This window comes from Nematolebias whitei, chromosome 13 (assembly GCF_014905685.2).
Source record: "Nematolebias whitei isolate Nwh7 chromosome 13, NemWhi1, whole genome shotgun sequence".
In the NCBI taxonomy this organism is placed as follows: domain Eukaryota; kingdom Metazoa; phylum Chordata; class Actinopteri; order Cyprinodontiformes; family Rivulidae; genus Nematolebias; species Nematolebias whitei.
The window spans coordinates 25521162-25545506 of NC_056510.1; the positions used below are offsets into that span (position 1 = coordinate 25521162).

Sequence of the window (24345 nt, forward strand, 5' to 3'; positions counted from 1 at the left end):
ATGATGATATATATATTTATATAAATATGATAATGAAATTATAATGTGTGTGTGTGTGTGTGTGTGTATATATATATGTATATGGTGGCAATATGTGGTTATATATAAAATAGATATAATTGTGTGTATGTGTGTGTATATATATGTGTATATATATATATATATATATATATATATATATATATATATATATATATATATATATATAAAAATATATATATAAATATATATATAGATCTTAATAAAAATGTATCAGTTACTGTGAGTTTTGCAAACGTGTCATTAGATTATTTTATTTGTGTTATTGTTAACCCCACCAAGAATATTTAAATACACTGTGTAGTGAACTAGGCCTCCGGTCAAACCTGCCTCTGAAGACCTTCATGGGACAGGAACTGTTATTTCATTGATTTGAATCCAGAAATACAAATTAGCTCATCCAGAGACTTTCTAAATGTATCCTGAACTAATCAATTGAAAGAACACTCTCTTTTTCATATTATCATTACTATTTTACCATTTTACCATATTTTATTTTGAGCATGCATCAGGATATTACTATTTTACAATATCTTGATAATCAAAAGTGGGTTTAGTTCATACCATTTTTAAATGTTGAAGTGAACCACTCATTTTAAATCAGCTGTGAAACAGTATTAATGATTTTTAATCCTCATTCAAAGTAGAAATCAAGTTAAATGTCTATTTTACAAAGTAATTATGCATTTTTGATCTTCTGTCTGAAATGAGAAGGAGTGATGTCGGTCAAAAGTCGGAGGCAGTCGCAAACAAGTCATTGGAACGTACTGTCATGTTTTTAAACCTCTCAGACAGTAACAAGAGAACTGACACCTGTAGTTTTTCTCTCTTCGTCAAAACATTTCTCTGTCTGTTCCTAAACATTTCTGATGTTTTTCTGACTTGTAATGACCCTCTGACGTCACTAAAACCACACCCCTGTTGGTTCCTTCAACCAATCAGGACTTCCTAAAAGTGACCAGAAGCAGAACTCTAAAAGTCGACACTTCCTAGTTGTGTTCGGAGGTGAGTTGGTTGAGTTGGTTCTGTGACTTCTTCTGGTTCTGATGGAGTTCGGCTGGAGTTCATAGGAGTTCTTCTGAGTCTAGTTGGGATTATGGAGCCTTCCACATTTGAGTGGAACCTCTGACAGACTCACAGCTCGCTGTGAGTTCACCCAGGAGGTGAGCGTGTTGTTGAACGGAGTACCGTCACTACTTCGGACGATTCTCAGCCATCCTAAGGAGACGCTGAAAGGTAGAGCTGAAATGGAACTCCGTACCAGAGCTGACCTATCTTCTGCAAAGGTAACGAGTCGCTTCCCTACCTAGTGTACCGGGGCTGAGCTGGGGTCGGATGAAGGGTGCCATTCCTAGTCAACACACTTTCTTCCTCCACATCTTTTCTCTCCATTTAAACTCCTTCATTTCCCATCTTCAAACTTCTTGCCTTCAGAAATGTCTGTTGTTTTTATTAAGTAAAACGTGCCACGTTTTATTAATCAGAGCCAATCAGTATAAAGTGTACAATGTTTTGATGTTAAATTTTAATTCTGTTAATAAATGACCACATTTATTTTGATGGGTCAAAGAAAATTAACGTCTCATGTCACTGATTAAACCATCGACAACACAGTACACCTCTGTCACATATCTGTCAAGTAGCTCGAAAAAGTGAGAACCCGTTATTAAAAATTTGACTGTAGTGGAGTTCTAAGCTAACTAAAGCTAGCCTAGCCTTAGCATACTACAACTGAACCATGTGTTCAGCTTTAATGGCTGTACTCCTAAGATTTACAGAGGAAAAAATTGTGAGAATGAGTTTAGTATTTAGCTATGACTGATTAAACGCGCAAATACTTCATTGTTCCTGTCAAACAGGTTACACTGAGTGGAGCGGTCGACCATTTCAAGATGGCGGCCCTACAGCTCGTCAGCGCCAATAGGCGATAGCGGTCAATGCTGTATCTAGTGATTATATGATACCTATGGTTCCGCTATTTCACTATGCGTGGACAAAGAACCATAAACGCATAGATGACGTCATGCATCCCCCACCCCCGCTTTGATTTCCCATCATGCATCTGTTCTTCAACAGCTAAAACAGAATAAAAGTGATTAAAAATAAGAATAAAAATGTTCAAATGATTCAAACTTACTGTTTTTCCTGTCTATATTTAATTTGAACTCAGAATTTTTCTCATTGGAACCATGAGTGACAGCCTATCGGGGTTATAAATTCCGCTCGGGGCTAACAGCTACATGTAGTTGAGATGGCACCTTCTTCAGGAGCCAACACAGACCCCGCGCGAAAACCCTGGGGAGGCCCCCAAGTAGGCGATCATCATCTCTGCAGACAAAAACGGAAGGCGTATCTGGAGAGAACTCCTCTTCAGGAGCTGCAGGGAAGGAGGAGTGTGCATTGTGCTTCAAGGGTGAATCAGGGTGCATGTCATGTGGGCTGGCTTGGTGAAGGATGCATGAGTATCACAAGTGTGCAACATTGCGTCAGGATGCATCAGGCAAGCGCCAATGGCGCCATCCCAATTATTTTGTGTGTGTGAGGCACAAAATTATTACCTTTGTGAATGGTTGTTCAGAAGTATTTTATCGTTCTTATCTTTAGGCGTTTTATTTGAAAAGAAATACAAGTTTCAGATCTGAATATATTGCAAGAATAGGTGGTGTAATCCAACCAGCAGGGGGCAGCATGGTGCAGAGTAGTGATGAGCAAATGACGCTTTTATGAAGCACTGAACCATCCATCCATCCATCCATCCATTATCTTTACCCGCTTATTCCATTTTGGGTCACAGGGGTCGCCGGTGCCCATGTCCAGCAATCACTGTGCGAGGGGCGGGGTACACCCTGGACGGGTCGCAAGTCCATCACAGGGACACACGGAGACAAACGAGACAAACAACCATTCACTCTCTCACTCCCACCTAGGGACAATTTAGAGTTACCAATTAGCCTAACATGCATGTTTTTGGTTTGTGGGAGGAAACAGGAGCACCCGGAGAAAGCCCACGCATGCACAGAGAGAACATGCAAACTCCACCCAGAAAGGCCCCTGGACTGGGGTTTGAACCAGGGACCTGCTCGCTGAGAGGCAGCAGCTCTACCAGTTGCGCCACCGTGCTGCAGCACTGAGCCATACATCCATCCATCCATCCATTATCCATCCATCCATCCATTTTCTTTACCCGCTTATTCCATTTTGGGTCACGGGGGTCGCTGGTGCCCATGTCCAGCAATCACTGTGCGAGGGGCGGGGTACACCCTGGATGGGTTGCAAGTCCATCACACAGCACTGAACCAGTTGGGCCAATTGTTTCAAAAATAGGTTCATTTGTTGAAGCTTCAGTTACAGTGACCTCATGTGGCAATTTGCAATGCTGCTGTCAAATTAGGTGTTATGCTTTTAGGGCACACACCAAGAACTTCAATGACTAGTGTTAAAGAAACTACTGTGGTAAAAAACGATTTTTTAAATTCATCAACTTTCTATGTTGTCTGGTTTGAAAATTTATTTATGCTTACATGTTTTTGAATAAAGATTGATAATTGTGCATTGAAGAGATTTAATAAAAATGTTGCAATGGTATTGTGCTTGTGTAACTGTGGCAGAGTCAGAGTCTTTATCATTCTTAAAATATCAATGAAATGACGTCTCCATCATCTCCATGTTTGGCGCTGAAGTGTCTAATCATAGAGGAGGTATCATGATGCTTCAGTTCAGTTGAACACACCAAACACTCCACCTGCAGAAATACACTAATGTAAATAAAAAATTAATAATTTGATCCCATACTGATATTTGATTATTAAAATCACTTGCATCATTTTACTGTAATTATATTAAATACATGGGTTAAAAGGGTTAGATTTTTTTTTTTTATCCAACATTTATTTAGACAGGTAAATCCCATTGAGCCTCGAGGACTCATTTACAAGAGAGACCTGATTTCAACAAAGAATGATGACAACAATGGACAACAGCGACAACAATAGACAGTTATAAAAAGGCATACAGATTTTTTTTATAAAAAAAAAAAAAGTAAAAAACAGCTAGAATATCTTCACTGCTGAACATTACTATAACTTTTTTGACATTTAAATACCAAAACTGCCTTATCATGAGCAGAATGAAGTGTTCCCACATGTTAGAACGACCTCTTTTCCTGGCTGCCTCCATAATTACTCGATTTCAACTAACAGCAAAAACACACCTACTCTCCAACACATTGAAAGGGCTCTAAAATGTTTCATAGTGTTGAGCTCTCAATTCAAAACTGTCTCAACCTGTCACCTGTCAGAATCGAGATGAGGCGGTGTCAGGGAATCAGCTGTTTGGACCATGAACCAGTCAGGAGCTCTGAACCAGTCAAGAGATTCATTCCGACAACGAAACAGTTTGTGTTTCGGACGTCACGTGTCGCGTGTCACTTTTTCCGCACCAAAACAGGCTCCGAAGCAGTGCTCCGATGTAATTTTACTGCAGGGTTCGAAGCATGTTTTGAAGCTTTTGTTTCATACTACCATCACTAGTGCAGAGGTTTTCTGTAGCTGTGTCCAGCGCAGTGTTGCCAGGTGTACGATAATTATCGTATTTGTACGACAATGTTGCCCTCTGTACGATGTACAATCAATAATCCCAAAAAAGGCCAAATATACGATAATTTGACCATTCCGTGAATGTGTGGTTGTAATCAGTTGTCATCAACCTGTCGCAATTGTCTGTTAGAATTTTTTTGTGAACCCTGAAGGCATCTGTGTCAGTAAACAGATGCACGATTGGCTGGAAATTTGTGACCTTGACTCTGAACTATTGTTTTCTTCTTCTATCTCCTAATAATACTTCTAATATCCTGATGCATGCTCAATAATCCAGGTAGAAAAATCTAAAAAAAAGTTAAATCTGGTCCTCTGGACACGTTTCTAGATGTTTTGTTGTTGTTTTGCTTTATTTTGTTTTTTGAATGTCCAGAGGACCAGATTTAACTTTTTTAGAATACTTCAAATTATTTGAGGGAGTGGTGGTGCAGAGGTTAGAAGATGGGCCTGTGATCGGAAAGTCACAGGTTCGACTCCCGGTACCGTCAACATCAAAATGTGGGTGGAAAAGGTGGAACACCCACACCTCCCCCCACCCCCATTAAACCCCCTGAACCCCCACACCTCCCCCCACCCCCATTAAACCCCCTGAACCCCCACCATCTGCTCCCCAAACAGGTCTCTCTTGAAAATGAGTTCTCGTGGCTCAATGAGACTACCTGTATAAATAAAAGGTAAATGAAAAAAACAATAATAATGCTAACATTTCCCCGGTGTACATTAAATTGATATTTTTTTGAAATATGTTGAATTTATTTCATCTGAAATTCTTGTATAATGATTCCTATAATATTCCTATTTTTACTGTTGGGGCTTTTGATTAATCTGTATAAACTTGAACATACTTGTAAGTTATACTGTATATAATATATATATTCCTGCACTGTGTACGAATTAAAAATTAATCCTTTGTAGGTGGGTTTTCCCCATAAGTGTCAAATTTACTTTTGCAGCTGGTATTATCCATGGTGGTGCTGGTAACGGTACTGTTGGTTATGTTGCTTACTTGAACTTCTACCTTCTGACCGATCACCCACCTAAAACTTCTTGTTTCCCTCTTTCTTTTTACCAACATGTCTTTAAAAGTCTAATGTTGGATGATCCGAGTTATTTCCTTTTAAACTGAATCCAGAGATGTATTGATAGCTGTGTTCTTCTTAATTCATCTCCCCTCTTTAATGCTGTTCTGTCTGCATCCCATTCGTTTCTCGACAAACATGATATGTAAGACTTTTTTGCATTCATCAATAATTTTCTGTATGTGTAAATTCCATATTTTTTCTCATCTAACTATTCCTATAAAAAATCCTAATATTAATAAACATTTTATGATCTTAACCTTTTCTATTTCTTGAGTATACAATTTCAGGTTTTTTTTTTCTTCTGTAATTCTTTTCTGTGTAAATATCACTGACTTTGTTGTTCCCACTGAAAAAACTTTTTTGACCATAATAATTGCAAATTAAAGCTGCAAGCAGCATTGGAGGCCCTCGCAGCAAAGCACCGCTCCGGCCTTACGGCGACCATGGGAGCTCCAGCTACTCCACCCACTTGCTATCGCAAACACTCTCGTGCCAATCCTGTACGCATGCACCACAGGGTGCATTTCCTGAATCTTCGACATCGCCTTCCGTCCATGTCAGTACTTGTCCATCTGCAGGCCTTACAAGTAGGCGAAATCCGACCTTCCAGACAGTTGTTATTGTGATTTCCTGTTTTGTGGCGAATGTTTGACTAGCACTTCTTTTACGCTTTTCAACATGTCGTGTGGTAATCAACAGTTAGCGAACAAAGTTTCAGTCTAATATCTTACACAGGGTGAAGCTGGAAGAGTCATCCAATAATCGACAGTTTCTTCTCTGAGTGGGTGGTGCTTAAGTGATGTCATGAATCGACAGTATCAATGTGTCTACATGTGCTCACTGATGAAGCACAATAAATCTGGCGCATATCGGATGATGTGCCACTGAGATAAAACTGTTGGAATAATCTAGGGGGAGCAACGGAGTCTAATGTTAAAGAACATTACCAATGTGTATACAAGTACTCACTGATGACGCAACAAAAATCTGCTGCAGATCGGATGAAGTATCACTGAGATATAACTGTAGGAATAATGTAGGGGGCGCTGTGGAGGATATTGGCCACTTATCATGGACACCTGTTCAAGGGGTGGATAATGATCGATCATAGTGATTTTGGTGCACCTCGGCTCAAATCTTTGCAATTTAGAGCCAAATGTATGGCAATAGCATCACTTCTTAATTCGTCACGTCGCCATGCCCACATCCTCCAGCTAAAACTCTTTGTAATTTAAATCAAGTCAGACCAACTTGTTATATGTCTTCTAACACAGGATCATCCTCATTAGGTCAATGGTGTCAGAGAGGGAGCATTCCAAGTAAAAAAAGTGACTTCATGTTCTGAGGGGGCGGGGCTTTGATGACATCAAAATATGATCACAGAGGATCGTCGGGCATCCAACAGGGATGAGTCATGCCAAGTTTGGTGCATTTCGGTCTTTCAATGTGAAAGTTATAGCGTTTGGAAATTAATGGCGTGAAGCACAAATTTTAGGCCTGGCCATGCCCCTTTAACATCTACGAAAACGCAAGCTTTTGATAACTTTTACTCCCCAATGTTCTAAGGGCATATTAACCAAGTTCGAAGGCAATCCTTCAAAATCCCTAGGAGGAGTTCGTTAAAACTCGCAATTAGAAACGCCCAAAAATGACCCTTTGACCCAAAATGGCCGACTTCCTGTTGAGTTTGGACCAGGGCTCCAAGAGACTTTTTCATAGGTCCTGATAAGATACAGATGTTCGCCGAGTTTCAGAATTATCAGTCATAAAGTGGCTTGGGGCTGAGGTTTTAAAATATTCTAGGGGACGCTATTGGCCAATTATCATGGCTTCCTGTTCAAGGGGTGAATAATGATTGATCATACTGATTTTGGTGCACCTCGGCTTAAATCTGTGGAATTTAGAGCCAAACGTATGGCGACGGCGTTACGTCTTGCTTCGCCATGCCGCGCCGCCCACATGCTCCACCCAAAACTGTCAGTGTTGGAAAGCAAGTTACACCAACATGTCTTTGGTCACTGGACACACTATCATGCTGATCAGGTGACAGGGGTCAGATAGGGACCATTCAACGTAAAACTTTACACTTCCTGTTGTCAGGGGGCGTGGCTTAAGTGATGTCATGATTTGACCATTCAGTCTTGCAGGGGACCAAATGTGGATCAATCACTGAAGGTTTGATGTCTCAGACAGTTTTCTTGTAGGAGCTATTAGCGTTTCGTTTTTCATGGCGAGATGTCAAACTTTGAGTTCTGGCCCCGCCCCTTCAGCATGCTCCAAATCGAACCTTTTAGATAACTTTGCATCCCCCGTGCCTTTTGACCAAAATGGCCAAGTTTGAAACCGATTGAGCGAAATCTCTAGGAGTTTGTTCAAATGTGGAGGCTGTAAACCTCCAAAAAGGTGTGAAAATTGGGATGCCATTCCAAAATGGCTGCCTTCCTGTTTATGTACAACATTGGTGCCAGAGGGTTTTCTGTGCATCTTGGGGAATTGGACAAGTGTACCAAATTTCAACAAAGGTTAATGAGGAAGGTATTTTGAAAATTTCCAGGTGGCGATCTTGAGCCATTTCTGTTTCGATTTTCGCGACGCCTTTAAAATGCGTAATTTTTCAGCAGTCCTGATGCATCCGCCAAATTTGAGTTTTGGGGTATGTTAAGGCCCCCAAAAGGCCAATTCATTTGACGGAAAAATTGCTCGGGCCTAATGAACTGAGCGATTACAACAGGTCTTCGCAGCGCTTTGCTGCTCGGGCTTAACTACCATACCATACCAATTTATTTATAGAGCACTTAAAACAGCAACAAGGCCAACCAAAGTGCTGTACAAGAGAAAACAAACATGCACTATTACAAACTATTACAAATACATCTACATGCATATCGACATTACAATTTCTACATAGCTTTATATCATAAGTTGTTTTCTCCTCACCTAAACTTAAAGTCTCATCTTAAAAAAGTATGTTTTGTTTTTTTTACAAGTGATACTTATAACAGAAAAAAAAAACGAACCAGCTGACCACACGTGATATGCTATGACACTTTTGTTAACGTACTTCCGGTTTGTCTTAGCAACTTTGTTTTGAAGTTGGATTGTCCGAGGAGTCTTTGAACGCACCACCTCGTTTTCTTCCTGGACAGACGCCTCATGAGTAGGAGCGTTTGTGTGCACTTTTCGGCGTTGCGACGCAAATCCCGTTTAGGTAAGAAGGACTTTGCCGAGCAGGGTGGGGTCTTCCACGCGTGGAGAAGCTCTGAGTGTCTATGGCAGCAGGTTTACTAAAACAACGATGCCTCAACAGCAGATTCAGACACCCCTGTCGTTTTCGTTGATCACTGTCGCGCTGTCCATTCTTGCCATATTCATCTTTTTGAACGATAAAGGTAACGTGCAGGAAATCTTTTGATGTTTTATTTTATTGTATCACCATTGTGTTGAAGCTAATAAGGTTAGCTATTCTTTTAGTGGAGTTTAGAACCCACGGGCTTTAGGACCCAGCAGACACCGAATCGACGGGGTGGGCGGTAAATATTACCCTGAGAGGACTGATCAGAGGTCAGTTTGAAAAATTTTCAATGAAAGCAAAGGTTGCGCTAACAGCACCGGAAGCTGACCCCTATTCAGTTTGTCCGGAAAATAATAAGCTACGCATTTTTATTACGACTTAAGAGGATAAACAAAGACTGCGAAGGGTCTCGGAGTTTGCTTATACGCTTTTGTTATGAACCTAAAGTTTAAATGTGTAGCCACTTCAAGGACTTCCTGTAAGCTAGCATCAAAATGGCCACTGGACGTTGTTTGGGTTAGCTGCGTCCCGCTGCTTTGATGCAGCTCTGGATCAGACCTTCATTATCCTGCAGTGTCAACACTCGGCATCTTACGCTGGGGGATTAAACCGGTCCGGTTCAGCTAGAATGCTAGCCAACACGACGCGGGGCTTCTTGTGGTCGGACGTGGAGACGCGGACCTTGTTGAACATCTGGGGGGAGCAGGACATCCAGACGGCGCTGGATGGAAACTTCCGAAACAGCTTCGTGTACCGCGACGTCTCCCGCAGGCTGGGGGCCATGGGCTTTGAAAGGACGCCGGAGCAGTGCAGGGTTCGGATCAAAAGCCTCAAGAGGCAGTACCTGCTGGCCAAGGAGGGTAACCTGCGGAACAACGGGCAGTATCACAAGATCTGCAAGTTCTATGACATCATGGAGAGGATTTTGAGCAACCCGGCTCTCGACGCGCATGATTTGATGATGGAGAGCGGGGCTGGAGGAGAGGAGGCCGGGGACGGCCTGGAGGAGGATGGAGAGGATGCTCAGGATGTAGAGAGCACTGGAGAGTGTCCCTATCCTTCTGAGACGGAAGTCAAGCTGGAATACCCGACTGTCCCCATTCCCATCCCACTTAAAGTCACAGTTGGCAACAACAGTAAGTGCTTTCTTTCTTTTGTACATTGTTTTGCTGTTGGAGTCTTTCAATGCTTTGAAAAGTTTCTAAAGTACCATCTTTCCTTTAGGCACTTCATCAAGACCGCACAACAGCAGCCAGCCAGCTGGTCATCTGCCAGCGAGAACACCAAAACGACCCAGGAAGCGACGTTCCAACTTCCCCATGGAGAAACTGATGGAGCAGTTCCTGGAGCAGAGCGCCCAAGCCGAGGAGAACTTCTTCCGCGTGGAGGAGCAGCGCCTGCAGATGGAAGACCACCGTCGGGAGACTGAGCACGCCCGAGAGCTGCACATGCTCCAGATGCTCGCCCAGATGTTCTCGAGCATCTCCTCGGCCAGACCCAGCTCCGCTGCCAAGGCGGCCGATCCTCCAGCCCGCGCGCCGGTCATTACCGGCAGCTCCCCGTTGCACACGCGTGGACGCCCGTCGTCCCAGAAAGACTGTCTGAGTGCAGATTCATTAGGTATCAGCTCGGGTGTCGTGACGGTGGAACGTGTAAAGAGAAAGTTAAAACCATTTGTCTGCAGTGTCATCCTCAGCCAACATTTGACTCTTTGCTTATTAAAAAAATCAATTTACGCCAATGTGGGCAAATTCTTTTTTTGTGTATGGTTTAAAACTTTCATATTGTTTGTTTCCTCAGCGTTCGAGCGTTACTATAATTTGGGCTCTTCATCACACAGAGCCATGGACAATGTCATCTTCTCACTGGTAAAGAGCATCGTTCCTCCACTGACATCCAAGAAGCACAAAGGACAAGACGGGCGTATCGGGATCGTTGGAGGTTGCCAAGAGTATGTTGAATTCCACAATAATAAATGACGTATGAAAATATTTCCCTAATTTTTTTTATTTCTCTCCATAAAGCTACACTGGAGCGCCATACTTTGCTGCGATTTCTGCTCTCAAAGTGGTGAGCTACAATTCTGAACTTTAATGGTTTACGGATGAGTTTTAGGTCAAAGACAACACCTTTTTTTCATTTTCAGGGGGCTGACTTGTCTCATGTGTTTTGCACTAAAGATGCTGCGACTGTAATAAAATCGTACAGCCCTGAGCTTATAGTGCACCCTGTTCTGTAAGTACTCACCCATATCAATTACGTATTTAATATCATAACATGACATGAAATATTGTATTTTTCAGTTGTTGAAGGCGTTCTTATCATTGGGACTTGGGCTGGGCGATATGGACCAGAATTAATATCTTGATATTTTAAGAAGAATGGCGATATACGATATATATCTCGATATTTTTTCGTTCCATAAAATAAGAACAAAAATATATTTCATAGTCAAAGCTTAGTTCCAAATCCCACTTGTCACACACGCACCTTTATTAACAAACAGTGTGTATACTGTACAAAATAAATGTCTCAAAAATCAAAGTTTTTTTTTCATGCATAACAAAACCAAAAACACAGCTGTGCACTTTAAATTTAAACAGAAAACATACAGAGCAAATGAAAATGAGAGCAAGTGAAAGGGTGACTTGCTCTGTAAAACGTCTGATTCTAATGAAGTATATTCATTCAACCTTTTATTAACATTTATTAACAAAGCTGTTAGAAAGCCCACTTTTTTTGTGTAGTTGGCTTGTTTACAGAACTTGGTTCTGTTTGGTTATGGCTTGTTTCTTTTTTAATTTAATAGTTCCTATGCTCTGGAATGCTCCGTGGCTCTTCCAACACATTGCTCTGTGTAAAGTGCAGAGCTCAGCTGGAGGTGTTTTTTGTCTGTCTCTTGACATGGACGGAGCCTTGTTGTTCAAGCTTGTTTGTGCTTTACTGGTTTACTGCTGTGTCTAAATACCAGAAGAAACACAGCAAGTAAATAATCCTAAACTTGATATTTGTCTCCACATTTTTAATGAGAAGACAATTTCATATCTTGCCACTGTAAAACAGTTAGTTTCCTGGAGAAGACCAAACCATTGCTTTGTAGCACCTATCCAGTTGTTTTAACACCTATCAGGAATTTACAGTGCACTCATGCTGTGAGTCAACAAAAATATCTGCATATCTAAGTTCAGCTTTGTAATTCAAATAGTCTTCAGGTGCTGCAAGCAGCAGGGGAGGAGGGGCGGGTTTGTATTCAGAGTCAGAGACTCTTTATTGTCATTCGCACCTCATGTGGTACATGTGGTGGAGCGAAATTATGTACACAGAGTCCCAGTTACATCCAACAATAAAATGTATAAGAAAAACAGTAATAACATCTAAGATATGAACTAAGAAAAACATCAACTACATATACACTAAGCACTCATAACATAAAACATTGAACATCAGCACAAACATGAACATGAGTCTGTGAGCGGATATGCACGCATGAACACATCAACATTGAAACAGATCAGCAGCAACATGAAACAGATCAGCAGTAACATGAAACAGATCAGCAGCAACATGATATGGTTTTTCACAGTGATTATTCTAGTTAGAGATTCATGAGTCTAACAGCCTCAGGGTAGAAGCTGTTCCTCAGCTGGTTCTACACTTAATGCTCCTTAACCTCCTTCCTGAGGGGAGTGGGGCAAAAAGTGTGTGTGCTGGGTGAGTGGGGTCCTTCATGATGCAGGTGGCCCTCTTCCTGCATCTGGAGGTGTAGATATCTGTGATGGTGGGGAGGCTGATTCCAACAGATTTCTGTGCAGCCTTCACCACTCTCTGCAAAGCTTTTCTTTCTGCAGCTGTGCAGCCTCCATGCCACACGTTGATGCTGGAGCACAGGATGCTCTCCACTGCACACCTGTAAAAGGAGGTGAGGACTGAGCTTCCCAGTCCAGCTCGTCTCGGCCGCCTGAGGAAGTAGAGTCTCTGATGAGCTTTCTTGATCAGGCTGGTGGTGTTGTTGCTCCAGCTGAGGTTGTCATTCATGTGTACACCCAAGTACTTGTAGCTGGAGACCACTTCCACCGCGGATCCTCTTATGTTCAGGGGGGTGTAGATGTTTTTGTTCCTTCTGAAGTCCACAATCATCTCCTTTGTCTTCTTCACATTGATGTGAAGGTTATTCTCTTTGCACCAGCTCTCCAGGTGTTCCACCTCTTGCCTGTAGCTGGACTCATCATTGTTTGTGATGCATCCCACCACCGCTGTATCATCTGCAAACTTTACAATGTGACAGCCTGGATGGGTAGCTGCACAATCATACGTGAGCAGAGTAAACAGGAGGGGGCTCAACACACATCCCTGAGGAGAGCCAGTGCTGAGGGTTATGGTGGAGGAGGAGAGGTTGTGGATCCTCACTAACTGTGGTCTGTTTGTTAAAAAGTCTAGTACCCAGTTGCAAATGGAGTGGCTTAGTCCTAGTGTAGATAGTTTGTCCATCAGGGTTTGGGGGATCATGGTGTTGAAGGCGGATGTGAAGTCCACAAAGACCATACGGACGTAAGAGTTTTTCTGCTCCAGGTGGTTGAGCACAGTGTGGGCCACAGAGGAGATGGCATCCTCTGTTGATCAGTTCTCACAGTATGCGTACTGATGAGGGTCCTCGTTGATGTTGATGGTTGTTTTGATGCGAGTCATGACCAGTTTTTCGAAGCATTTAGCGACTATCGGGGTGAGGGCCACTGGCCGATAGTCATTCAGACCAGTCACTGTAGAGCTTTTTGGGACTAGGATGATGGTGGCAGTCTTCAGGCAGGTGGGAACTGTCTCCAGGGTAAGTGAGGTGTTAAACATGTCTGCCAGCACCTCACAGAGCTGATCAGCACATTCCTTCAACACTTTTCTGGGGATGTTGTCTGGGCTCATTGTCTTATTCAGTGAGGGAAAAGAAGGGGTGGTATAAAGATGCGGACTGGTGGGAAAAACTGGCAGATTTATAACTAGGTAAAGTATAAGACTATATCGTTTTATATCGATGCAGTCCCCCCTCGACTACTAAAGGAGGTTTTTCCTACTCTAGATTCATCCATTCTTACTATAGTAAACAGTAGTTTATTCACTGGTGTGGTGCCAAAAACCTTTAAACATGCTGCTGTCCAGCCTCTTCTGAAAAAAACAAACCTTGACCCCTCAGTCGTTTCCAACTTCCGGCCTGTCTCCAAACTCCCATTTGTTTCTAAAATACTGGAGCAAATAGTTGAGTCCCAGTTGAAGTGCTTCCTGGAAGGTCACACCATCTTAGAGCTATTCCAATCTGGCTTTAAACTTCTCCACAGCACTGAAACTGCCCTATTGAAGGTTTTTAATGACATCTTCAGATCCACAGATACTGGTGATTCTGTGCTGCTTGTCCTGTTGGACCTCACAGCCGCCTTTGACACCATCGACCATGAGATCCTCATTGCTAGGTTGGAGCAGTGGGTGGGCATCACAGGATCAGCCCTCAATTGGTTCAGATCTTACCTCGCTGACAGATCCTTTTGTGTCTCCATCAAGGATTTTAGTTCTGCAGCGACAGAGCTTAAATGGGGGGTTCCACAGGGGTCCATCCTGGGTCCCCTCCTATTCTCTTTATACCTGCTGCCACTTGGTGCTATTTTCCGAAAACACAACATGCCCTTTCACTTCTATGCCGACGACTGTCAAATTTACTTCCCCCTAAGACACAATGGTACATGCTCTATTCAACAGCTGCTCAACTGCCTGGCTGACATCAGGGACTGGATGGCTTTAAACTTCTTAAGTTTCAATGAGAAGAAGTCTGAAGTCATGTTGTTCCCTCCCAACGACACGATCACAAACCACTGCATCGACCGCTCCGCTCTAACCCTGTCAGAAAAACAAAGAGTCACTAATCTGGGCGTGATAATGGACCCTTCCCTGAAACTTAACAATCATGTAAACATGATTGTTAAATCATGCTTCTTCCAACTGAGGCGGCTCTAAACTGAAGCCCATATTGTCCAAAATAACCTGGAGACAGTTAATACATGCATTCATTACATCTAGGCTTGATTACTGCAATTCGCTCCTGTTTGGTATCAGTCAGACCTCCATTGCACGACTACAACTGGTCCAGAATGCAGCAGCCCGATTTTTAACCAGTACAGGCAAAAGAGAGCACATTACACCAGTTTTGGCCTCACTGCACTGGTTACCGGTTCACTTTTGAATCCAGTTCAAAATACTCATGTATGTCTACAAATCACTGAACAGTTTCGCCCCCCAATCTCTGATCTGCTACAACCATATGTCCCACCACGTTCCCTGAGGTCAGCGGACCAGTTGCTCCTCACAGTTCTAGGAACTCGTCTTAAGCGCAGAGGTGACAGGGCCTTCTCTGTAGCAGGACCAAGACTTTGGAACGAGTTACCTCTGCTTGTCAGACAGGCCCCCTCCCTCTTGGTTTTCAAGTCCCGTTTAAAAACCCACTACTATTCAGTAGCTTTCAACACCATCTGTGTTTTGAACCTGTACACTCCACACTGGTTTGTCGTCATTATCTGCATCGTTTTTATGTCTATATTCTGATTTACTTCATTTTGTATATTGCTTTGTGTGTTGTCTGTTGTTCTGTCTGTACAGCACTTTGATTGGCCTTGTAGCCGTTTTAAGTGCTCTATAAATAAAATGGTATGGTATATCGATATAATCTCATTTTATATTGTGAATTCAATTATATCGATTAAAAAATATATATATATATATCGATATATCGCAAAGCCCTAATTGGGACATTTTTTTTGTTTGTTTTCTTTTTACTAAAATATGTAGACATGTTTTAGTTTACATTTTTCCAAACCTATCTAATGTGTGTCACCTTGTGTGTGTATAAAGGGACAGTCTGAATGCAGTGGAAGAAATCGAAAAGTGGCTCCCACGAATTCACAGCCTTGTAGTGGGACCTGGTCTAGGCAGAGAAGAATCTTTACTGAAAACAGCCAAGGCATGTGAAAAATACTTTTTACTCTTTTTACTCAACAGAGACTGTTGAGCTAGCTACTAGTGTACAGCATATAGCCAATAAACTACTTTAACAGACTCTGCCTCTTCTGGCGCCTGAGACATATTTTCCCACGTGTGCTGCTCACACATTGTTTTGAGGAGGCAGAGTTTTAGTAGAAGAATGAGTACATCACTAATTAGTGTTTTAGATAAAAATATTGATAATACTTTCTCTTTTTCAGGAAGTGATCGAGAGGTCTAAAGCAAGAGATATTCCTATAGTTATTGACGCGGTAAGTGTTGATTAAAATCAAGTTGAAGCTGTTGAACCTGTGAGCTTCTTTGTGCAGTCATACAGATGTTGGTTATTTTCAACAGGATGGATTATGGCTCGTAACGCAACAACCATCTATCATCCAGGGGTACCAGAAAGGTATCCTCACACCTAACTTCATGGAGTTCACTCGACTGTTTGAGGCACTGGTGGGTCTCTTTTGGCAGCGTTCTGGTGGTTTTTAATGTGATTGTGTGAATGTTTATGAAGCGTTCACACAATTGTGATCCTTTTTTCATTCCGTACATTTTTCAGCATCATTCTCATTCCACAATTTTTGTGCTATTTCAACAAATCCTAATTCAAAATGTTCAACTCTTTCAGGTGGTGCAACTTCAGCTTTTTGAAATCTTTAGTCTTTTCTGCCATTTTTCCCCACAGAGGAAATGAATTGAGCTCATTTTACATCCTTCAAATCTTTAGATCTGTTTACGACATTTTACTGCTACTTTCACATTTTGTTCTGGTTCAGCTTCTTTGTGCAAATCTCAACTTTTTTGTCAGCTACTTTCAGCTGTTTTGTACTCCTTTCAGATTTCTTCTGCTAACTACAACATTTTTGTGTTTCTAACTTCTTTCTGCTAATTTCAGCTTGTTGTGCTCCTTTCAGCTTGTTTCTGCAAGTTTCAGCTTATTCTGCTATTTCAACGACTATTTTGCTGTTTTAATGCTAATTTTAGCTTTTTTGGCTAATTCCACATTTTTGCACTCATTTAAACTTTTTGCATCTTAATTCAGTGAAAATGTGCTGCTCTTTGCACTTCCTTTTGGTAATTTAAGCATCTTTTTAGAAAATTTTAGCTGCTTTTATTATATACTGGTCTGTGTGTGTATGATATGATATATAAATATATATATATTTATATATATATATATTTATTTATATATATATATATATATATATATATATATATTTATATTTATATATATATATAATTTTTTTTGTTTGTTGCTAATTTCAGCTTTTTTCAGATAATATCCACTTTCAAGCGCTTATTTTGTCTTCCTTCTAATTGGGTAACCATGTGTTTTTTTTTTTCTATCTTCTGCTAATTTAAGCTTGTTCTGCATTGTAGCATTTTTCAGCTGTTTACAGTTGTTTTTGGTCATTTCTGCTACTTTGCACCTCCATCCATCCATCCATCCATTATCTTTACCCGCTTATTCCATTTTGGGTCACGGGGGTCGCTGGTGCCCATGTCCAGCAATCACTGTGCGAGGGGCGGGGTACACCCTGGACGGGTCGCAAGTCCTTCACAGGGCCACATAGAGACAAACAACCATTCACTCTCTCATTCACACCTAGGGACAATTTAGAGTTACCAATTAGTCTAACATGCATGTTTTTGGTCTGTGGGAGGAAACCGGAGCACCCGGAGAAAACCCACGCATGCACGGAGAGAACATGCAAACTCTGCCCAGAAGGTCCCTGGACCGGGGTTTGAACCAAGGACCTGCTCGCTGAGAGGCAGCAGCTCTACCAGTTGCGCCACCGTGCTGCCCCTACTTATCTGTTTTATTGCTAAATTTAGCTTTTCAACTAATTTCACCTTTTTTTTTCCAGCTCATTTCAGCTTTTTCCACTTCCTCCTGGTAGTTTAAGCTTCGTTCTGCCTTTTCAGCTACTTGTAGTTCCCAAGTTGCTAATTTTTGTGATAAGTTCTGCTTGTTTAAATCTAATTTAACAAATATGTGTTCTTTCTGCTGTCTTCTGCCAACTTGGGCTTGTTCTTCAATTTCAGCTACATTTCAGCAAGTTCTTCAGCAACAAGCATTCACACTGCATTTTTGCAGGAAAGGCAATTTCTCTAGTTATTTTATGCTAATGTGTGTTTTCATGCTGTTGTTTTCAGCACCATGAACCCATGAACAGCAGTGATCGTGCACGCAGCGTCATGCAGCTCAGCGGAGCTATGGGCAACCTCACTCTGGTGCTAAAGGGGGAGCAGGACCTCATATCGGATGGCAGCAGGGGTTGGTATCAAACACAACTTCAGGCGTGTTTTTATTTCCCAGCTGGTTATTTTCAGTGTTATAAATAATTTATTTAGTCCAGGCAGTGTCATTTTTGTGACCTTGTAATGTGATTCTGTTTTTAGTGTACTCGTGTAGTGTTGAAGGCAGTGGGAGAAGGTGTGGTGGACAGGGTGACCTCCTGTCTGGATCTTTGGGAGTCCTTGCACACTGGGCTCATTCTGCTTCAGCAGCAGGCATGATCAAAAGGTGAGAGAGCCTTGACTTTAGAGATTAATTTTTTTTAGGACAAGTAAATATAGTTAAAGTAGCATTCCTCGAAGGAAGGCATATTGATCCCTGCCTTACATGCCACAGCTTTCAGTAAACATCCTGTATGAGCTGTTAACGCTTAGAGCACAAGTTAGTGATGACTCTCAACTACTACCACACCAATTCTTAGCTCAAGCTCTAAAAAACTGACTGAGTAATAGTCATTTCTGTGTTTTCTAAAGCCAGTTGGTTGTGGTTGCCATCTTGATTTGGGTTGACTTCAAAAGGTACTCAGTTGTAGGAGGTCATCCAGTGATCACTTCCTGGGAGTTTCATTCAAATCCATCCAGTGGTTTATGAAATGTTTTGCTAACAGACACACACATAATCAGGCGATTAAATGACTTGCTTTCATGAAGTAATTGCAACGATGTGATTGGTCTTAATGAAAAAGCTAAATTAAAAGTAGAAGATCGTTTTTATTTAATAACTGGAAGCTTTATGTTTTTCTAATACCTAACTTTTACCTTCTTTCAGTATGAATCCATCAGTGGTCGCAGCTTTCGGTGCCTGTTCTCTTACCAGACAGTGCAACAGTCAAGCGTTTCAGCGACGTGGCAGGTCCACCACCACCTCAGACATGATCCATGAGATCGGCCCGGCTTTCAGGAAGCTGTTTGAAACCTGAAACTCTACCTGCTTGTATAAAGCTATATTACAGTAACTGTTTAATGTGTTCTTAACATGCTGAATAAAGGTCGGAGTGTGGACCATCTGGTCAAAAAAGCACTTTGAATCTGGTAAACAACAATATGCACTTTGTTTATTTTTAATTCTATTAAATAAAGCATAAGTTCACTAACGGGTCTGGATTGATAAAACAAAGTTAGTCAATGTAAACTTATCTGAATTTTTAGTAAATCTAGTAAATCTAGTCTTGACAGGAAGTGCATGTTGGCAATTACCACAAGGTGGCGATGTTGTCTGTCAAACGAGTATTTCAGCAGAAAAATGCATTCATTCATTCAACCTTTATACAAGCAGCAGATGTCTGACTGACCGCAAACACACACGTATATTACTAAAGTGCTTGTTCATTTTAAAGGGGGTCTTTCTGCCATTAACTGGCTCGTTTCCGTGTTTTCTGGGAAAGTTTATTACGATAATCAGCGGAGAGTATGAAGCTTGGATTGCCGCGCTGAAGTTCAGCGCATGCGCACTGCTGTCGCGTAGAAGCTTCGGAAGCTTGTGAGCTAAAGGGTCACAAGCAGCGACGGGAGTGAGCGACAGTTTAATAAAGAAAAGAGATCTATATTCAGAGGTAAGATCTTGTGCCTACAGCTCATATACGAGATACCAGAGATGCCATTTCCCCCTGTTTGTGCCACTTTTCATTTAGTCGCACCGTTAAGCTAGCAAGCTATCTTAGCTAACAGCGATCATGAGAAAAGACCGTTAAAGGGACTGAATTCTGGTTTGTTTTTCGTTTGTTTGCGTAACGTTAGGTTGTATTTTAAAAGGCTCTGTTTATTTACGGAATAAAATTAGTGGGGCAGTGTTCAGTGTCGGCGTAACTGAACGTTTCTCTGTGTTGTTGTATGTATCAAAATGACAAGCTGTGTTGCAGCGGGCTAACGAGCTAAATAAAACAATGTAACTGGGGGCATTGTAAAGATAAGAAGCGTATCTAAAAGACATTTGACGAGAATGCAAAAGTAGAATACGTTAACGTAAGAGTTAGTATTTTAATTTAAGACCACTCGGCTTCGTTGTAGCCTATAATTTTATGCTTTTTGTCAACTTGCTTTGTTTAAATGTCAACCACACATCGAGCGAGGCTTTAGCTCTTAATGTAGCTGCATCGCTGCAGTCTCTCCAGTAATGCAGGGAAACTAAACGTTTTGTCCATTGTTGTCTACATATTACATGTATTCAACTAATATTAATTATTCATGTACCCAAATTATTTTATTTACTTCTCCTACTCCGCTCCTGTTTCCTGGAATATCTTTCAAAAAGATCTGATTCTACATCTCCTTACAAGCTAGCTGTTTTTTTTGTTACATTTTTTCAACACCATTTTATTTTCACTTGTTCTCAGTTTGTATGCATCCTTTAAGGTTGTCTATTGTCTTTGTTGTCCATGTTGTCATCACTCTTTGTTCAAATCAGGTCTCTCTTGTAAAAATGAGTCCTCGAGGCTCAGTGGGATTAACCTGTAGAAATAAAGTTTGAATGAATTTAGACATTTATACCACGAGTTAATCATTACCATGGCTGATACAATTTAATTCCATTCAAAACTACTTTGTTCACCCAAAAGGGAAATTAAATGTAACTCATCATTCTGGTTTCATTAAAGAGTTGCTACAAGAGCAGTATGGCTTTACAGCAGCAGTGAAAATGTTTTTATTAATTCTGTGTTTGCAGCTGTGCCTCAAGTAGCAATGTTGAACCCCACCAACGGTGACCCCGGGCACGTAGTTGTGAATTATGTGGAGGAGTATCTGGATCTGGTGGAGTCTCTGCCTTTCGACTTACAGAGGAGTGTATCCCTCATGAGGGAGATTGATGCCAGATATCAAGGTACAGAAACTTACCATTACATTACTGTTGTGCCACGATCAAATACTGTATTCTTAATTTGGCCTTAATGTGTTAATTTTAAATTATTATTTTCATGAATGTTTTTGTTAACTTATTGTTTTTATATATGAATGTTTCTGTTCAGTGTCCTGAGATGACTTCTGTTGTGACTTGGCTCTATATAAATAAACTGAATTGAAATTGAATTGAATTATTTATATATTCAACTAAAAGTTGTTGTTTGTGGCACGTGAAAACTCCTAATTACTTATTACTTACTAATGATTATTGCATTCTTCTCCTAAGGATGTTGTCATTATATTACCGGCGCATTGCATTCAGGGAAGATGATGTATCAAGTTCAAGTCAATTTTACTGTCATTCGCATCACCTGTGGTACACGAGGTGGAACGAAATTATGTACACAGGGTCCCAGTTACACCCAAAAATAGCTAAAATATAAAGTGTAAAAAGAAGCAGTATATAAGGATCTAATATATACGCTAAACGAACGCCAAACAATATGCTAAAAGATCTAAGATATACGCTAAACCATGGCTATTGAACTAAATTGCTGAGGGGGCCACAGTTACTGAAAGCCAAGCGCTCAGGGGGCGGACATCCAGCAGTAATTTTCATTAAGTATGTTTGTTTTATGGTTTAAAATCTAGTTTTATTTAAAAATGAACCCATTGGTGGGCCGAACTGAGTTCATCCGTGGGCCTGATTTGGCCCCTGGGCCACCAGTTGAACAGCCCTGCGCTAAACACTGATAATGTAAAAGGAATCGGCATTAACAGTAGCAGCCCGAACATGTATGTGGATTGTAGTGGAGACTAAAATACAAGGATTCGAGGCTAAAAAGTTATAACGTGACAATAAAGTTATATTTTGTGTTAGTTCTTATGCACAATATATGGGTTGAAAAACAATCAAACATGATAACTTGTAATGTTTAATTTATTAGCTCTAGAGCTAGCACCCCATATGTTAGCTCCAGAGCAAACGCTGTTCGTTCTGGAGCTAAACTTTATTTATTTACAGTATATATAAATAAATTAGCTCTGAAGCAAATGCCATATATATTAGCCATATATATTAGCTATGGATTGAACTCTATTAGTTTTTTAGCTAATGCTATATAAATTAGTTCTGGAGCTAACAATAAACCGTATATTAGCTTCAGAGCTAATGCTATTAGCTTTGAGCTAACACAAAAGTTGAGTCACAGCTACATTCTCCTCTTGTCAACGCGCTCCTGTTCAAATTAAAGTGTTCAACACCAGATAATGTCTAAAATTTATAGTCAAGCTGAGTTGAGCTTGCTCTGGAACAACATGTCTACATCATTTACCCAGAATGCATCACAGCATTAAAAATGGCACTGTCTCTCATTAAGGTAAAAAAAAAAAAAATTTAAAATCCAAACAGCTGACGGTATTTTATGGTCTTTTTTTTTTTACAGCTGAAGTAATTGTTTATCATTAAGGTCAATGTTTCCAGCTAGTCGGAGATCCCTTTTAATTCACTACAGCTCAAGACAATAACTACAACTTTTACAAGGAACAGTGGTGAAAGTGGACATTTTATTGTGGAAATGTCAGATTTAGTTATTTTAATTGACTTTTTTTGTGCAGATGTTCTCAAAGAGCTTGATGACGTGTATGAACGATATCGCCGGGAGTCTGACGTACTTCAGAGGCGCAAGCTTCAGTTATCCATTCAGAGGGCACTGATCCATAGTCAGGAGCTGGGAGATGAGAAAATCCAGATCGCTGGTCAAATGGTACGTTGGAACACGACAAAGCTTTTGTCCAACTGATGAAGATAAGAGCTGTGCTTTTAAAATATGTAACACGTTCAGTTAAACTGCAGCGTTTTTACACAAGCTCATCAAAAAGTTGTGCATACAAACAACTGAACTTGAACACGCTGAAGACGGTTTCTTTACATTTATTTAACAAAGTTGCAAGCTTTAAAACAAAAACACTGTACGCTTTGCTACAGGTGGAGTTGGTCGAGAACCACACACGACAAATAGACTGGCATTCAGAACTACTCCTCTCCTCTCAAGAAGCCCCAGAAAGTCATGTTACCACGACGACGTCTCTGACAACCGCTGCAGTGTCCTTGATGTCCTCTTCATCAGCTGCCGTCACCCCGGGGAAGTCGGGCCACCACGACAAGAAACGAGACGAGGTCACTCCGGGTTCAGCCGGAACAGACAAAGCCGGAGGGAAGCGTTCAAGACGACAGAAAAACGGGGAAAATCGCGAATGCTATGGAGGTCTGGATCATGCGGAGGAAGTAGGAGCATCTCGGGAAAAGAGAGCCAAAACGTCTTCTAAGAAGAAGAAACGGTCTAAAGGAAAGTCAGAGAGGGAAGTGTCTCCTCCCGAGCTGCCCATCGATCCAGACGAGCCCACATACTGCCTGTGTGAGCAGGTGTCTTACGGCGAGATGATCGGCTGCGATAACGACGAATGCCCCATCGAGTGGTTCCACTTCTCCTGTGTCGGGCTCAATCATAAGCCCAAAGGCAAGTGGTACTGCCCCAAGTGTCGAGGCGAGAATGAAAAGACCATAGACAAGGCCCTGGAGAGGGCCAAGAAGGAGAGGGCCTACAACAGGTAGCTCGGCCTGGCTCAGTGGACGAGTTAAAAATAAAAATGCAACTTTGTATTTCATTTAAAATATTGCTACGGTGTATTCTACAGAGGGATCTTGTATAGTTTTTATAAAGGCTGCAGAACTGAGACATCTCCATGTGGTTTAGAAGGATTCCCCAGTAAAAACTGGACAATCTGCATGTTTTTAGAGCTCTTCTGCACTTAGCTTCCCTCTGTTTCGTCATGCATGCAGTGTCTAGTGTTTCTGTTCAACAATAAATTATTTTTAGTGGTCAGCACGTGCGTGGTTAGAGAACTTTTTAATTTGCAGCCTCATATTGACAAACTGTCCCTTCAAGGCTGCAGTTGAGCTTATTTCCCACCACCACTGTGGGCTTTGTAGGAATTCAGTTTAAAGGAAACTTACAAAAAAGTGATTATTGAAGTTCTTACTGTGCCTGCAGTCTCAACTAGCTGGGAGGAGGTCCTAAACTGTGATGGAAACTGATACTGGGGGGTGGGAGGAAAATGGATCACTTTCATGCTTAGTGTTCAACAATCCTTGAACATTTTAGAAATTTTAAAATTA

General features: G+C 41.2%; 2 protein-coding genes across 4 annotated transcripts; both read left to right on the plus strand.

Annotated features, from left to right (window-relative positions):
• The first annotated feature begins 8837 nt into the window (after positions 1–8837).
• naxd (NAD(P)HX dehydratase) lies at positions 8838–19372 on the plus strand. Of its 3 annotated transcripts, XM_037686511.1 has the most exons (11): positions 9410–10144; positions 10233–10628; positions 10809–10959; positions 11033–11078; positions 11155–11243; positions 15894–16002; positions 16244–16294; positions 16380–16484; positions 18189–18309; positions 18435–18558; positions 19099–19372. In XM_037686511.1, the coding sequence occupies exons 1-11, from the start codon at positions 9637–9639 to the stop codon at positions 19247–19249; spliced, it is 1851 nt and encodes a 616-aa protein (XP_037542439.1). In that variant the 5' UTR covers positions 9410–9636; the 3' UTR covers positions 19250–19372. The 3 variants fall into 3 exon arrangements, with proteins under 3 accessions (XP_037542441.1, XP_037542440.1, XP_037542439.1); XM_037686513.1 differs by lacking the exons at positions 9410–10144; positions 10233–10628 and adding an exon at positions 8838–8924; XM_037686512.1 differs by lacking the exons at positions 9410–10144; positions 10233–10628 and adding an exon at positions 8857–9105.
• Positions 19373–19767: 395 nt separating this feature from the next.
• ing1 (inhibitor of growth family, member 1) lies at positions 19768–23853 on the plus strand. Its single transcript, XM_037686514.1, has 4 exons — positions 19768–19882; positions 20992–21147; positions 22785–22933; positions 23155–23853. Exons 2-4 carry the CDS (start codon positions 21009–21011, stop codon positions 23779–23781), a joined length of 915 nt encoding a protein of 304 aa, XP_037542442.1. The 5' UTR covers positions 19768–19882; positions 20992–21008; the 3' UTR covers positions 23782–23853.
• The last annotated feature ends 492 nt before the right edge of the window (positions 23854–24345 follow it).

Excerpts from the sequence above, each read along its gene's own strand:
- naxd (XM_037686511.1), top strand. The coding sequence starts at position 9,637 with ATGCTAGCCAACACGACGCGGGGCTTCTTGTGGTCGGACGTGGAGACG. Across the intron at positions 10,145-10,232 it reads AGTCACAGTTGGCAACAACA|GCACTTCATCAAGACCGCAC; the intron begins GTAAGTGCTTTC and ends TCTTTCCTTTAG. Across the intron at positions 18,559-19,098 it reads GCAGCAGGCATGATCAAAAG|TATGAATCCATCAGTGGTCG; the intron begins GTGAGAGAGCCT and ends ACCTTCTTTCAG.
- ing1 (XM_037686514.1), top strand. The coding sequence starts at position 21,009 with ATGTTGAACCCCACCAACGGTGACCCCGGGCACGTAGTTGTGAATTAT. Across the intron at positions 21,148-22,784 it reads GATTGATGCCAGATATCAAG|ATGTTCTCAAAGAGCTTGAT; the intron begins GTACAGAAACTT and ends TTTTTTGTGCAG. Across the intron at positions 22,934-23,154 it reads TCCAGATCGCTGGTCAAATG|GTGGAGTTGGTCGAGAACCA; the intron begins GTACGTTGGAAC and ends GCTTTGCTACAG.